Source organism: Motacilla alba, chromosome 2 (assembly GCF_015832195.1).
Source record: "Motacilla alba alba isolate MOTALB_02 chromosome 2, Motacilla_alba_V1.0_pri, whole genome shotgun sequence".
Lineage (NCBI taxonomy): Eukaryota > Metazoa > Chordata > Aves > Passeriformes > Motacillidae > Motacilla > Motacilla alba.
The window spans coordinates 19,911,231-19,925,790 of record NC_052017.1 but is presented as its reverse complement, the minus strand read 5'-3'; the positions used below and the strand labels follow the sequence as shown (position 1 = coordinate 19,925,790).

At 37.6% G+C, this 14,560-nt stretch overlaps 1 protein-coding gene across 3 annotated transcripts in view; it reads left to right on the top strand.

The window, feature by feature from the left end:
• LOC119695322 (macrophage mannose receptor 1-like) overlaps positions 1 to 14,560 on the top strand; it is a 33,668-nt gene that overhangs the window by 16,753 nt on the left and 2,355 nt on the right. For all 3 annotated transcript variants that reach the window (XM_038123576.1, XM_038123595.1, XM_038123584.1), the window contains exons 15-28: positions 619 to 763; positions 1,875 to 1,910; positions 2,035 to 2,210; positions 2,738 to 2,805; positions 4,404 to 4,504; positions 5,461 to 5,597; positions 6,625 to 6,739; positions 7,220 to 7,416; positions 8,610 to 8,700; positions 10,038 to 10,270; positions 11,090 to 11,255; positions 12,364 to 12,516; positions 12,945 to 13,061; positions 13,266 to 13,427. In XM_038123576.1, the coding sequence (XP_037979504.1) occupies positions 619 to 763; positions 1,875 to 1,910; positions 2,035 to 2,210; positions 2,738 to 2,805; positions 4,404 to 4,504; positions 5,461 to 5,597; positions 6,625 to 6,739; positions 7,220 to 7,416; positions 8,610 to 8,700; positions 10,038 to 10,270; positions 11,090 to 11,255; positions 12,364 to 12,516; positions 12,945 to 13,061; positions 13,266 to 13,427 (1,897 nt within the window). The remainder of the gene's footprint in view (positions 1 to 618; positions 764 to 1,874; positions 1,911 to 2,034; positions 2,211 to 2,737; positions 2,806 to 4,403; positions 4,505 to 5,460; positions 5,598 to 6,624; positions 6,740 to 7,219; positions 7,417 to 8,609; positions 8,701 to 10,037; positions 10,271 to 11,089; positions 11,256 to 12,363; positions 12,517 to 12,944; positions 13,062 to 13,265; positions 13,428 to 14,560) is intronic.

The window sequence follows — 14,560 nt, the reverse complement described above, 5'->3', positions numbered from 1 at the left end:
TTATCTTATCCTGCTTCTTTCCACAGAAGTTTAAGTAAGGGATCTTATCAAGAATTCTTGGCAATAATAGGTAGATTGTAACACATGTGTCTCCCCTATCATGTGGATGTCAGTTTCTTCAGAGGTACCTCCTCTAGATTTGTAGGACATGACTTCCCTCCCTAAAGTCACACTCCCACCCTCATTAACCACAGGGAAGAGAAAAAGTAATGCTGAATTGATGCACTACATGGTCACTGCCACCAGACAGATGCTGGACAATGTAATTTTGAACCAGGTCCAATGTTGAGTGAAAAGTACCCAGTCTGCACAGGATTAGCATGAGTGATATGTGAGTAAAGTTCACAGCTAGGCAAAGTTCATTAGAAACAGCTCCTTCCATCTGTGTCTATGGCACAGGGCACAAACAAAAAAGCCCTCCATGGCAATACAGCTATGTCTGCACACTGACATCATTGGCCCACTGTAAAATCCTTATACTTATAGCTTTCCCTGTTTCCACCTCTTTTTAGCTAAAACCAGAATCTTTGAGAAAAAAGCAATTTGTTTCCATTTTCCAGTGGAAAGTACAGCTACTGAAAGAGATGAAGAGACTAACAAAGTTGATTTCTTCTATAGGTTAGGTACACAAACTGGGATGATAGTTCAAGGAATTCAGGACGACTCCAGTTTTGTGGCTCATTCCATTATGGGGGATATTCTCAACCATGGTCTCTTTCGGTCTGTCAAGTACAGCATAACTGGGTTTGCCAAATAAAACAAGGTAGATTTCTTCTTTTTTGGGAAGAAGATTAAAAAACTTTAATTAGTAATTGCTTTCTAAGTTAAGTTACTGGAGAAAGACAAAATTTTGAAGAACTACTTTTTCCAAATGGAGGTCAAGAGCATTAAGTAACATATTATGGGCTGAGATTTTTCAATTATGAATGATAAGAATGAATTGAAGGTTATATCATTTGTACACCCTATAAAATAAGGTGCATAACTAATCCATATATTTGCAGGATTACAAAATTTTTTGGTATTAAGTATCTTTTGCTTATATTTTTGTAAGGTAGTGGAGTTAAGGACTTGTAAGAGCTAGTATTGTATTCCTTACAATACTGGTTTTTATACTAACACAGGTGAAGCTAAAAATCAAGTATGATATCTTTGTCAGATTTCTTGGTACTTCCGGTTCTCCTATAGAATTATTCAGGATTCAACTGGTTTTGGAAAAGCAATGGTTTGTAGCAGTGTTATTTCTTTTTCTATCCCAACCAGAAAGAACTCACAGTTATTTTATATATATATATATATATATATATATATATATATATATATATATATATAAAAAATCTATATCTATATCTATACATCTATATCTATACCTAGATATAAATATGCACATACATAAAGTTGTATTTCCTTTTATTTATGAATATTACTCAGAGAGTTTTTTGATAGAGCTAAAATGAATCTAGTGGAGATTTTCTCCCTCTTGATGAAAATACCTCCAGGCGAATTACGGAATATCTACTTACGGATCAGTAAAGGAGCTGTATGCCACAGTTTAAAGTGTTTCAGATAGGTCTGCTGTGACTTACAGGCTTGGAAGAACAATTTTCCCTTGCCTTGCTTTGTGCAAGAATGTGATTCAGCCAAAGCTATGGCTTTGCTGAAGTGAAGCACCGCTTATGATACAAAATTAAAGTAGATGACCTTGCATATTGAGCAATGTGAAGCTGAACTGTGTGGCTAAGCCTTCTTACTAGTCAATGGCAATGGGGTGAAGAATCCTGCTCTGCTCTTCTCTCTTCTTGCAGTCACTCATAAACTACATCAAAACACACTCTAAAGAGATGTATCATGCCTTCTATTTTCCTCTTTTGCAGGAGTGTCATTAAAACCTGAACCAATTGACACATATGGTAGGTATTTGTATCTTTTTTTATTATTAATAATTTTTTTCCTAAAATTGTTATTCTAGAAAAAGCTTTTGTGTTCTACACAAATACACATATAAAATTTAAGGGTATTTTATTTATCTTCCAGAATATAAAACCACTGCAGATGGATGGGTCATATATGAAGATAAGCTCTACTATATCAGCAAAGAACAGGTTTCCATGGAAAGAGCCCAAGAGTTTTGCAGGAAGAATTCTGCAGACCTAGCTGTTGTTAATAGTAACAGTGAGAGAAGGTTCCTAAAGAGAGCACTAAAAGAAAATGTAAGGATCATTATAAACAGACTGCCTAAAGTAGAAACGCTTTTGACAATCTGCTTGTAAAACTTGAGTTGTCTCAGAAGCAGAGGCATCAGCATTTTTGTTCATTAAATATTCCCAAATGCACTCTTTGATCCCGTGGGATTTGGCCTCCCCTGCTCCACGCCAGCTGCACTGAGGCAGGTGACAGGAAGAGTGATGTGGGAAGGTACCAACTGTCTTGGAAAGAGGCTGGCCTTCAAGGGAGAATAAAAAAGGAGTACCAGTTTCTGACCCAAAATCTGCTTCTTTTCTACTCCATCCTAAGGGCTTTCAGAGCTGCAGGTCTTGGCTCTGATGTCCCAGATGAAAACCTGACTTCTGTGCCTGAGCATATAAACAAACACGCTGCAGTGGTTAACTGCAAGCAGGTCCTTTACTGCTGTGGACTTTAGCGGCTGCTCTCGGACATAATCAATGGTGTATCAACTTCTGCTTGTTTTGTTTCAAAGATTTCTTTTTTTAATTGAAGCAGTGTCTTTCTGATTTAGGAAAGCTATGGGACAGAGCCAATAGGATACTTCATTGGTCTAAGAGTGAGCCTTGATAAAAAGTTCAGGTAAGTTAAGATGTTTGGTGCAGCTTCTAACATGTAGAAACAAACAGAATATTTTATGAAGCTGGAGGGACTCAATATGTTCTCTTGAAGGTTTGAAGGCTGTTCCACATACTGTGTACAAAGCAAAATGGAATAGTCCTAGAATATTCTAAAGTGCAATAGTTTCCCCAAAAAGAAATAGTAGAAGAACCATTTTTTCCCTTGCGTAAGCACTTAGCCAAAGAAAACCTTGGCAGCTCTACTCTCCATACACACTTTCTCAAGTTTTTTCCAGAGATTTTGTCCCATAAATTGGAGTGATACTTTGCTATACTGAATTTTATACCTATGAACATGCACACATGCACTTAAAACATGCCCTATATCGTAGGGTTTGGCTTTCTTACGCTTTTAAGCTATACATCAGAGGGTGTATATCAGAGGGGTTTTTCCAGAGTTAGGAAGACACAGGCAATGTCTACAAAAGTCAGTCTCTGCAAACTCCTATTCCAGGAGAAAAGTCAGCAGAAATTTACAGTACAGAAACAGTAACAAATATTCTGAAAAGACCAACACACAAATCAACTCAAAACTAAGCTAAGAGACACCAAAGAGCATGATACACTGCTTACCTTCCTACCTGCTAGTTAGGATGTGCCTGGGAGGTGAAGAAAAGTGCTTCTGAGGTTGATCTGGAAAAGGCTAGAGAAGATTTGACTTTAACCTTTCTATTTTAATGCCACTGTTGAATGTACGTAAGTCACTTACCTTGAGAAAGACAGAAGAGAACTGGGGAGAGAAGTTGATAGTGACTGAGTTGGTAAATGATTTTAACCTCCTGATTTAGGAGTCAAATTAGGGACGTAGAGCATTCCATGGATCCAGTGAGAATCTCCTTTATTTAGAACAATTGTATCAGCAGCAGCAAGACATAGATGATACAGCTGAATTTTTTCCCACTTCAGGCTTATTGATCTAAATTCTGAAATACTGATTAAAACATTGTGAAAACCTCCTCTTCATCCAATAGCAATATATTAAAGTAAAAAGCAGGTAAACATAGAGGAAAAAGTTTCAATTTTGGTACTTTAGAAAGGATGGTTTCAAAGATGACAGAATGTCCTTTAGTTTACAGAGAAATAGAACACTCCCCCCTACCCCCCCACAGAGCAGGGTAAATCCAGAGAAAAGTATTTTCATTATTGTTTTCATCTATAAGAACACCACAAATGCTCAGACTGAAAAGCATAGTATCACCTAGGAATAAAATAGTTATTGTAATAATTATTAAGATAAAATTTTAATATCCTTCTCTGTAGTATGTATTATGAATGACTGATTTTGATTTCTCTTATTAAATCTTGTCAAAAAAATTGTGGCCATTACCAGAAAATATGCTTGGTGTATTCTTTTTCTAATTTGCAACCAGAAATATTTTACAGAAACATCTTCAAATTAGAATAATCAAGTAAAGAAAGGGCAATCTCTGGTAGCCCCTCCCTTTGTAGTCAGTTTCCATAAATCCTCATAGACATTCTTACTCGTGAGGTGTTCATTAAGACTACCATGTCACAAATGAAAGTATTAATTAATAACTACTCGTATATCTTTTCTTTAAGATGGGTGGATGGAACTCCAGTAACTTATGTGGCCTGGGCTCCTAATGAACCCAACTTTGCAAATAATGAGGAAAATTGTGTGGTAATGCTGTCAGAGCATGGTAAGTGACAATACAAAGCTATTTGATTTTATTTGTCTCTGCTTGGATTATAACCAGTGCTGTCAAACATCTGCTGTCAACTGTCACACAATCTTTGGTAGCTGTTTTCTGCAATTCCTTTCCAGTGATAAACCAACACAATGCAGTAACTTCCCTGTCATGGGACCACCAGCCATGGAAGAGTCTATGCCCTTGGAATGGGGAGATTTCAGTATCATGAGTAATTTAAAGCAGAGATTTCCTTCTGGGTTTTTTCCTTTTTACAAGGCTTTTCACTGTTTCTTTCAGTAAAAATTTAAATAGTCTATCTTCTCTACTATGAACTTAAGAAAACATTTATAGCAGCTACAGGAAATGGGAGTTGAGGGTACAAGACAATGAGGAAACAAACAAATCCATCTAATGTCCTAAAATACGTTTACAAGTACACTGGAATGCAAATTTCTTGCAAATCTTAGAGCTCTACTTCCTCTTGGGTCTATTTCTGTAACTCTAAATGAGGCTAGTGGGAATTCAGTATATATATGTTGATCTCTTAACTTATGTTTTACAAATAATCCATGCAGTATGTTTGAACATCTATTGTGCCATTAGATTGACTTGGTATTTCCTGTCTCATCAATTTATGAACCTTTTTTTTTGTTTCAAATTTGCTTACTGGTGTATTTTCCCTGTTACCTGCAATGTAATGATGCCAGAGCTCACAAAAACCCCCACAAACAGGTATAGACACTGTGGAGAGAACCCTGAACAAGGAGCAGATGGGTCAGGGAGGTCAAATTAACTACAAGGGGCTACAGTACTGGTGCCAGGTTACTTTGCCTTCAAATCAAGCTGTAGCCTGACATACAAAACAGAGAAAATTGTGTTTATTTAAAAAAAAAGATAAATTATTATTACTAAATATTAAATACTATAACATGTTGAATTTTTTCTTTCTTTTTTTTTTTTTCCAGGCTTGTGGAATGACATTAACTGTGGTTCTGCCAATAAATTTATATGTGAAAAACATAACAGTTCTATTAATTCAACATTACCTCCTCCATTGGCTCCTGGAGAATGTCCAGAAAGTTGGATTTTTTTTAACAACAAAGTATGTCAACAAACATCTTCAATAAATTGTGTAAAGCAGTAGAACTGAAGAGAAAATACTGAAAACCTCACATATTTTAATGAATATAAAGTAAATCTGGAGAGTAATTAATTAGTCAAAATGTGCAGACTGGATGGCTGGACTTTTTTTGAGGTGACTTAGACATCTAACTTGGCAGAGAAATACAGTAAAAGTAGATGTATGCTGAGTACCTTTCAGAGAGCATAGTTTGTGCAGGCTTCAAATACACTGTTACTGTTTAAGAAAACCTCTCCTCCTCTCTTCATATACATTATTTTGTTTAGAAATGCAAGTTTGTAATGATCAATCTTGTAAAAAAGGTGGAAACGTTTAGAAAGAATGTATTTGAGCAATCCCTTCTGCATTTAGGGGTTCACAAAGCTTTGAATTCAGAAAGATGATGCCGACTACAACTGTTTTGAGGACGGCTTTGCATTCAGACACTGTCTGGAAGTACTCATCGCTGTAAGGCAAGAGTTTGTACCAATCTGAGTTGAAGCTCCCTCTACCAAAGGCTATTTTGTCTACTTTATGTACACTGTGCTGTTATTGCATCCTCAGAATGCTAGGTCAATGTGCCAGAGGATATTTTACACTCTTTGGCAGGATGGACAGTTGTAACCACAGTCATCAGAAGGAGGACAAAGCACAGTAGAGATAATTCCCTGCAGCTGCATCACCCAAAGCCACATTTTCTTGGTCTCAAATGATGCCGCTATTACTGCAGGAAGAAAGCAGATGAAAATGTGAAAAGTGTTTATGTACTTGACCTTGTTACAATCAGTTCATTTGATACCATACTCCCAGATTACACCTTGTACAATGAGGAGGGATAAGTGTATGCCTGGGTCTGCCTATCCAGACTTTCTACTCTTGAGCTCTGTCACTCATTCTAGCCCTGATTTCTTTTTCTGCAGAAAAGTACATCTTAGAGCTAATTGATAACATTCACATATAATAGTTCCAGTCTTTGCTAGTTTGAAAAAAGTGCTTGATTTGTTTCCAGTGTTTCAGAGTATTTGCTTCCAATATAACAAGAAATCTCACGTGGCATGCTGCACAAGATGTTTGCTTCAGTTTGGGAGGAAACCTGGCTTCTGTATCAAATGAACAAGTGCAAGGTATGTATATGGGCTCTATTGAAAGAAAAAAAAAATCTCAATCACTCACTAAAGAAACTGCTATACTCTCCAATATAAAATATGGGATTACCTCATGAAAATTGCTTATTAGCCAGGTCACTCCATAGTTTATTTTAACGTCAAACTCCAAAGCAATAGCTAAAATTATTACATATAAGAAATAAAGTTTGTTTCTAGTTCTTTCAGCTGCTTTGTTTTCATGAAACTTCCAGTGTGTTCTGAGGGTGGTTCCACAAATCTCTCATACTGACAGAAATCTGTATTTCCTGTTTCTCTCACTGGCATCAGGACTTTCTGAAACCCTATGTGTGCATACACAGTGGGGAAGGGATGCTTATCTAAACATTTAATTAATGGCAGATGGGCTGTGTAGGGGAAATTTGGGCTTTTGCATATTTTCCCTCTTTTGGCCAAGTCACCATGAGCTTTCCTTAATGAGAAATCTTTGCTTCTCTCCAGCTTTCCTTTTCTATCATTTGAAGTATGCCACAACTAATGTTTGGATTGGGATGAATGATATCAACAGAGAGTCCACATTTCTTTGGACGGACGGAAGCACTGTTTCCTACACCAACTGGGTTAATGGTGCACCAGAAAAGCAGCAAAGCTACTTCGACTTTTATGAGTATGAAACATTAACAGATGATGCTCTGGAGGTACAGGAAATTTAAGAAACTTCTATACCTTGGGCAGCTAGTTGATTTTCCTAAAAGAAAATTTACAGCAGCAATAATAGGATGCTGAAACAAGTCCTTTTGTAAGCACAATGGGGTTTAGTAAATCATCTGATAATGATTCCAAATACACCCAAATGTTTGGCAAAGTTTCTGTAGAAGAGGGATTTTAAGCCTTCCATCTGAACTATTGCAAAAAAAAGGCTTTGTAAAAGAAGCTTGGAGAAACTTATATCAGTTCCTCCCCAAACTGCATTAATGCAAATACTAAAGCTGCAACACCAAACAAAGACAAGGTATGATAAACCAAAATTAAGATTTTTGATGCAACAATAATTTGGCTGTGTGTATGTCCCACTTCTGGCTAATGTGGTCCCATACTGCTTTATTCATTTCTGATGGTACAAATTGATATCTTCAGTGAAATTACTCTTTCTCTGCAGAAACTCAGGCTCTTTTCAAAAGGTGGTAATTTCTGAAGAAATGATTGGCAGTTATTCACCCAAGGTTTTTAACATCTACTGTCAGTCAACTTTAGCTGATGACTAAAACTTATTTAAATCAGCATAAAGGAGAAACTTGCACAAGATGCCAAAAGACTGCCAGGGCCAATCTTAAAATCAGGGGAGTCATGAAGGAAATGCTGGAGCAAGTAAACATAAGGAAGTGAAGAGAAAATATTTTGTTGCATCTGATAATGACTATAAAAAACCAGCAAAGAGCATCTGCTTTCAGCAAGAGAGTCTGCTTCAACTACACTAGTGTAGACTAGAGCTTTTAACAGTAGTTCTTATATTGTTATTCTCATTGATAAAAATGTTTTGAAACAGATCTACATAACTCTAACTCAGAACAGAGAAGATTTATTATAGCTACCTTAGTCACCTATACAGTCATTATGGGGTTCTTATATAAAATTGTTACAATGGGTTTTAATTGACTTCTTTCAGACCTTAACTGGCACCAGTGGAAGCCTGGTTCAAGTTTAAGGGGTCATTAATAAATACCAGGTCAAGCTGCTTGGCAGAAACCTAGGAAATTTGAACTAATTACACAGGTGTTCACTGAGCTCCTCTCCCCTCTGCCATCAGGTCTGCACTAGCAGTAGAGGAGCTTCAGCTCACTCCCTCCCCATTGCCTCTTGTAATGGCTGTGCCTCTTCCCCTCCCCTTCAGACAGATTGTGTCTTCATCATGAAGTCAGATGGGAGGTGGAGAGATGATAGCTGTGATAACGCAAGAGGCTACGTGTGCCAGATGAATTCACGTGAGTTCTGTTCGACCCAGTCTTCTAAAGAGAAGAATACCTTGGTTAGATAAGATGAATATATAACCTGATGTGATTCCTTCCAGCTTTGAGTCTCATTCTGAATCTCAGGCTTTCAGAGCTCCATCAGTGTTAAGGCAGTGCTATGTTTAAAGCACAAATTGTTTCACAGAAATTGCTGGAGAGGAACCACTATCTTAATCAGGGATTTTGTACCTGATCATGAGAAATACTAGAAAATAATAAATGAAAATGGCTTCTTTTTTTTTTTTCTCGGTGAAGTATATGAGGTTTAGGCATCCTGTCTAAGTGCAGTATAAATCATGTTCTTGCAGTGATCTTCCCATTCTCTTGGATGAATCTGAGCAGAGCATTTAATCCTCTCTCCTAATTTCTACTGAATGCGATGTCAATCAAAATGTACAGCTTCTTGGATGTGTCTTTATTGCAGAAGAATATAGTTATGTTTTTTACACCAAAATGAGTAATGAATGTTGCCTCTACTCCTGTAGAATTTTAATTATACAAATCACAGCTGTCCCAGCATATAACGAGAGTAGAGAAGGCAACGCACTGATAACAAAAAAAATTTGCCTCAGCTTTATTAAAGTAAAAATTATTCCCTGGTCCCTCACTTTAGTCTGTTCACTCTCAGCACAGCTAACATGCTTGTAAGAAGACCCCCCTCCCCACACAGCAAATATATAGTTTTATGGAGGCATTTTTAATTTTCTTGATCCCACTTCCAGCTCTTCTGAATACATTTACAATCATAAGGGTGAAAATGTACACTGCCTGACTCAAACATGCAGGCAACACTCTGGCAACCCTTACAGACAGGCCAAGAAGTTGGAGTGAGTGAACAGCGAGTGGTCATCAATTAAAACCAGGTCTCAAAGTCTTAGGCTGAGTCTAGAGATTACAACAGTTAATGCCTTAAAGGCCTTGTCCTAAGTTCTATCCACCACCAATCAGAAATAAATATATACTCAGATATTCAGATTTAGTCAAATAACTTAAAGCACAAAATCTGAAATATGCAATCTAGGAGTCTTAGACTGGACCAGTCAGGGCATCCAGGATTTCACTCATCTTATTACATTAACAAATTTGCTCCATGTCTTGAAAGTTATGTTTGGCAATTTTTTTTTTTTTTTGGTTTGGGGAGGGCTTTATTTGGTTTCTTTGCTTTTATTTAGGTCTTTGTTGTTGTTTTGTTCATGAGCTTAGAAAAAGATTTTGACTTATTGATTAGGACCTTTGACCAATTTTTATAGCTTGCATGCTGCAGAAGAGCAATGTGCTGTAAACTCATCCATTCAGTTTTTCCTCCATAGTTCCCTCACAGCCCAAATTACCAACAACAAATCCAGCTTCTGGCTTTACTCGTTATGGTGACACTAGCTATTCAATCATTTCATCTGAAATGCAATGGGAAGAGGCCAGAAGAAATTGCCAAGACAAATCTGCGGAACTTGCCAGCATTTCAGATGCCTACATCCATTCATTCTTGTGGATCCAGATGCTGAAATATGGAAAACCTGTATGGATTGGTCTTAACAGCAATATGGTAAGTGCTGGGTGGATGAGAGGGGCAGGTGCTCAGGGAATTTTCCTGCTCTAATACTAAACAGCTCTGGATGAACAGTTTTGAACAGTGGAGCAATTGTATTCTGAATGGCTTCACTGTGTAAATGCACAAAAATATAGGGGTACTGTTAGAATAAGTCAAGGATATTCATCCACCAAACGGAGTGAAGAATCACAGAAAATGTTAGCAAGAAGCAAAAGATGAACGTAGAAAGTTCTAGAAACAGTAACAGAGGTCGAGCTGCAGACTGAGAGTCAGAAAGTGCAGCTCTCATGAAGTGACTGTTGGCCACCCTGAAAGTCAAACGCCCTGCTATACAGGAGGGTACTTAGAGCTATTAATGTATTAATAGAAGTTACTGTGAGTATTAGGGAGATATTTTAAGATTTAAGCTGACTGTTTAATGTCAAGTAATCTTTGTGCACAAATAGCTCCAAATGTTACTTTAAATAAAGCAGAGCAGAGAGGACAAATTCTCTGTAATTGCTTCTCTTGATGTAGAATTTACTAAATGACCTAAGATGGCCTCATCTGCCTTTCTTGCCATATTATAGAAGTTTTTTACTTCAGAAAAACCCTCCCAAAAGCAATGCAGTGTTGAACACTGTTCATATGTAGTTCTTATGTAACTCAAATTGCCCAGTGACATTGCTTAGAACAGTGAATGGGGTTTTAAAAAATGGCCCTTTTTTTTTTCTGAGAAAATCAAATAGACATATGATTCTATTTACACTATATTTAAGTGACAGAATTTTTTATGTTAAAAAAAAATCATTACCAGAATTCCTTTGTTTTCAGACTGGTGGCTATTACAAATGGACCAGTAACTGGAAAACCAGGTACACAAAATGGGCAGCTGGGGAACCAAAGCAGAACAATGCTTGTGTTTACCTTGATCTTGATGGTACTTGGAAAACAGCATCTTGCAATGAAAGCTACTTTTCAGTTTGCATGATATCAGATGGTAAGCAAAGGCATGTAACAATTTTAAAGACACGTTCCTAATTCCATAAGCCTGCCTAATCCTAGAGACTTTGCTCTGGTTTGGGCTACCCCTGCAGAGGACTATGCTTCAGGGTAGCACCTACCTCCCAGCAGAATGTGGATGTTTGCTACTAGATGATGTATGAATTTAGGCACAGGAAATGGTCTTGTGCAAATCCATATGGCCGCACTGTTATCATGGTAAAACTTGACATGGAAACACTGTTATCATGGTAAAACCGTTTTCATAAGATGAAGCTCTATCCTCAAGGTATACCTTGCTCTTTACAAGACATGGCCATAAATCACACGAGTCTGTGTGTAATATAAGTATGTGCTGGGTTTGTGCACTGACTGTACGAACTTCAACTGGGGAAACACACATATGAGTGTCACTGAGCTGAAACACAGCCAAGAGTTTCTCTTCCATTCACTATTGCTACAGCTAAAACTGTAAGAGCCTTGGCAATGTGAATGCTACTTTAACTCTTTGCAGATATATGCAGAGGCATGTTCGCATCTAGATTTTGTTGAATCGTGCTGTTTTCCCTCCTTTATATTTTAAGGCTGCATACATTTGGTCTGCTTATGCAGTGCAAGATCCATCAAAGTGAATTTGAGTTGCACCCATGATCAGAAACAGAGTCTGATTTGGCAGAGGCATGCTCCACTGATGGCTTTTTTTTTCCTATAAAGTGACAGCATTAAGAGACCAAGTAGCCAGACAACATGGGACTGTGGCATTAATGATTCATTAGCCTACAACAGCTTCTGTATTGTGAAAATGCAAATTTGAGATTTGTATCATCCCTCAGGGTTTGCTTTCCTCACAGTACTGCCAAGGCAGTTAGATAGATGTTGCAGGATGCAATTCGATTCCTTGTCCTGAGAAATGTGATTTGAGAAATAAGATGTTTAACACTTTTGACTGCTTGGCTCTCCCTGTTGTCTGGGTTGAGGGAATGTGGGAATAGTCATGAGCAGATGTCAAGACAAATAAATCTGGATGAGAGAAATCCTACACTATTTACACACAGGTCATAGAATCAGAGATGACTCACAATGCAATACCAATTTGGCTTTTTTAGAGATAGCTCCTACTGACCCTGCTGAGCTGCCTGGAGACTGTTCTGAAGCAGATGAACTCAAAGCTTGGATCCCTTACCATGATCACTGCTACTACATTGAAGCATCAGCTGGGAGAACTTGGGGCTTGGCCTCCCTTGAGTGTGCTCACTTAGGTGAGAGCCTTCATTATCAACTAAAAAGATTTGTACCAATTTTTTTACAAAACTATCATAAAAATGTAAATATACTGATTAAAAAAAAGTTAAGAATATTTTTTTAACTACTAAGCTGTTCTAAGTCTGGCACAATGAAAATAAGCTGACATGAATCACTTTGTGATGCCTTCCGTCCTCTCAGCTCTACAGCTTCCCTGTGTATGAGTTCCCCATTATGTCCTGGCTTGCAGGATTCCATCTTGGGGGCAGCAGTGGGGGCCACAGCCTCTAACTAGCTCCAGGTCATTGTCTTCTGCAAGAAGCAGTGGAGACACCAACAGAGCAGCATTAGTACAGGAGCTATTGTTTGTACTGACTAAAAAGAGGAGGTCATTACAGTGGTTACTCATGTAGGTTATGGTAATTTGCTTATTAATGCCTTTCAGGAGCTACCTTGGTTTCAGTAGAAAATATGGATGAATCTCACTTTCTGACTCATAAAATTCAACCACTTGGAAATAAAGTAGGAGGCTTTTGGATAGGACTTTACCGGAATGTGGAAGGTATGTCTAAATTTCAATTTTTAATGGAAAAGTGCATTGCTAATATGAGAAAATTGAGGATAGCAGTATTTTACAAGAAAACATGGGTTTCTGCTGAAGAGTGGCTTATTATAGTTATTAAAAGTAAATGGCAGAGCTAAGGAGTTAAAATATTAATGAAATAGATAAATTTTAATTTTTTTTTCTCTGCGAGTTGCTCTGTAGGCCAGTGGTTGTGGCTAGATAATGCTGTCCTGGACTTTGTTAACTGGGAAGAGAAAGAGTTGGATGTGGAGCATCAGTGTGTGGAAATAACTGCACCATCTGGCTACTGGGATAAAAGCGATTGCTCTGCTGAAAAAGGATTTATCTGCAAAAAACCCAAAGGTAAGTCCTCAGTGTGTCAGCCCTTAGCGACAGATGTGTTCACTGGTAACTGTTACAGCCCTTCACCACAGCTCTGGAAGTAATTCCTGGCAGTTTGGTTTGGCATATCCCACTTCTCTAACCATTTGTAGTTGCCTGTTTTTGCAGACTGCAAGCCCTCCAAATCACTGTCTACAGGGAACTACAGTACGATCCTGTACAGCCTAGGCTGAGAGTGAAACTTTCAGAAACTTTTGAGTACCTAACGCAGGTGTTGATATGGCGCCTGTCAAACACCTGTGCAAGGGTATGACTATTCCAAGAACTGATTATTGTAACAGTTATACCCCTGCAAGGAGGAACCAATGTGAATAATCAATCTTCCTCTTCCAGCTTGTTATTCTCAAAAAATGTATTACTTCCCAACGTGCCAAACTGGCTTCATATTGGCCCTGATTCAGTAATGCCTCAGGGATTCTAAAAGATCACCTGTTTGTATTGCAATAATGAATGATATGATATTCCATCTTAAATGAAAACTTCAAGTTATTAGAGAAGCTGTGTCATCAGCATTTCTGGAAAATTTCACTCAGTACTGTATATACCAGACTAATGCTTCAGAGATAAAACACTACATGAATTATTCCCAAGTGGAGATACAAAGGAAATTGTCTGCAATAAAGCAGTATAATTTTATTCTTCTAACTTAGGTGTCAAATGTCAATCTATCTAACCTTAAAAAATGGTAGGTAGCCATTGTTAAACTTTTGCACTTTCTTTTGTAATAGCTGTGGGATCAAGTTTAATTTTCCAGCTTTTGTATTGTGCATTGTTCTCAGTAAATCATGGGTAGCATTTCTGTCCTATGTTGAAAACCTCCAAAAAAAAAAAAATTGACTGTAAAGCTAGTTTTAAGATTCTATTTTTCAGATGAAAAGTTGACAAAAATTTTATTTCAATGTAAAGACATCTCAAGACATGGTAGGTGGTGAAAAAATAACTGAAAATTTGGGGTTAGCATTTACTCGTTTTCCAAGTAGTCTTTAATTAGAAAAAGATGCTGAACTGTAACCAAGAAATAGTCATCTCCCATGCACTGTTAATTTCTGTGCTTAAATCAGCACATGCCCATGGCAGTAAATCAATTAATCCTT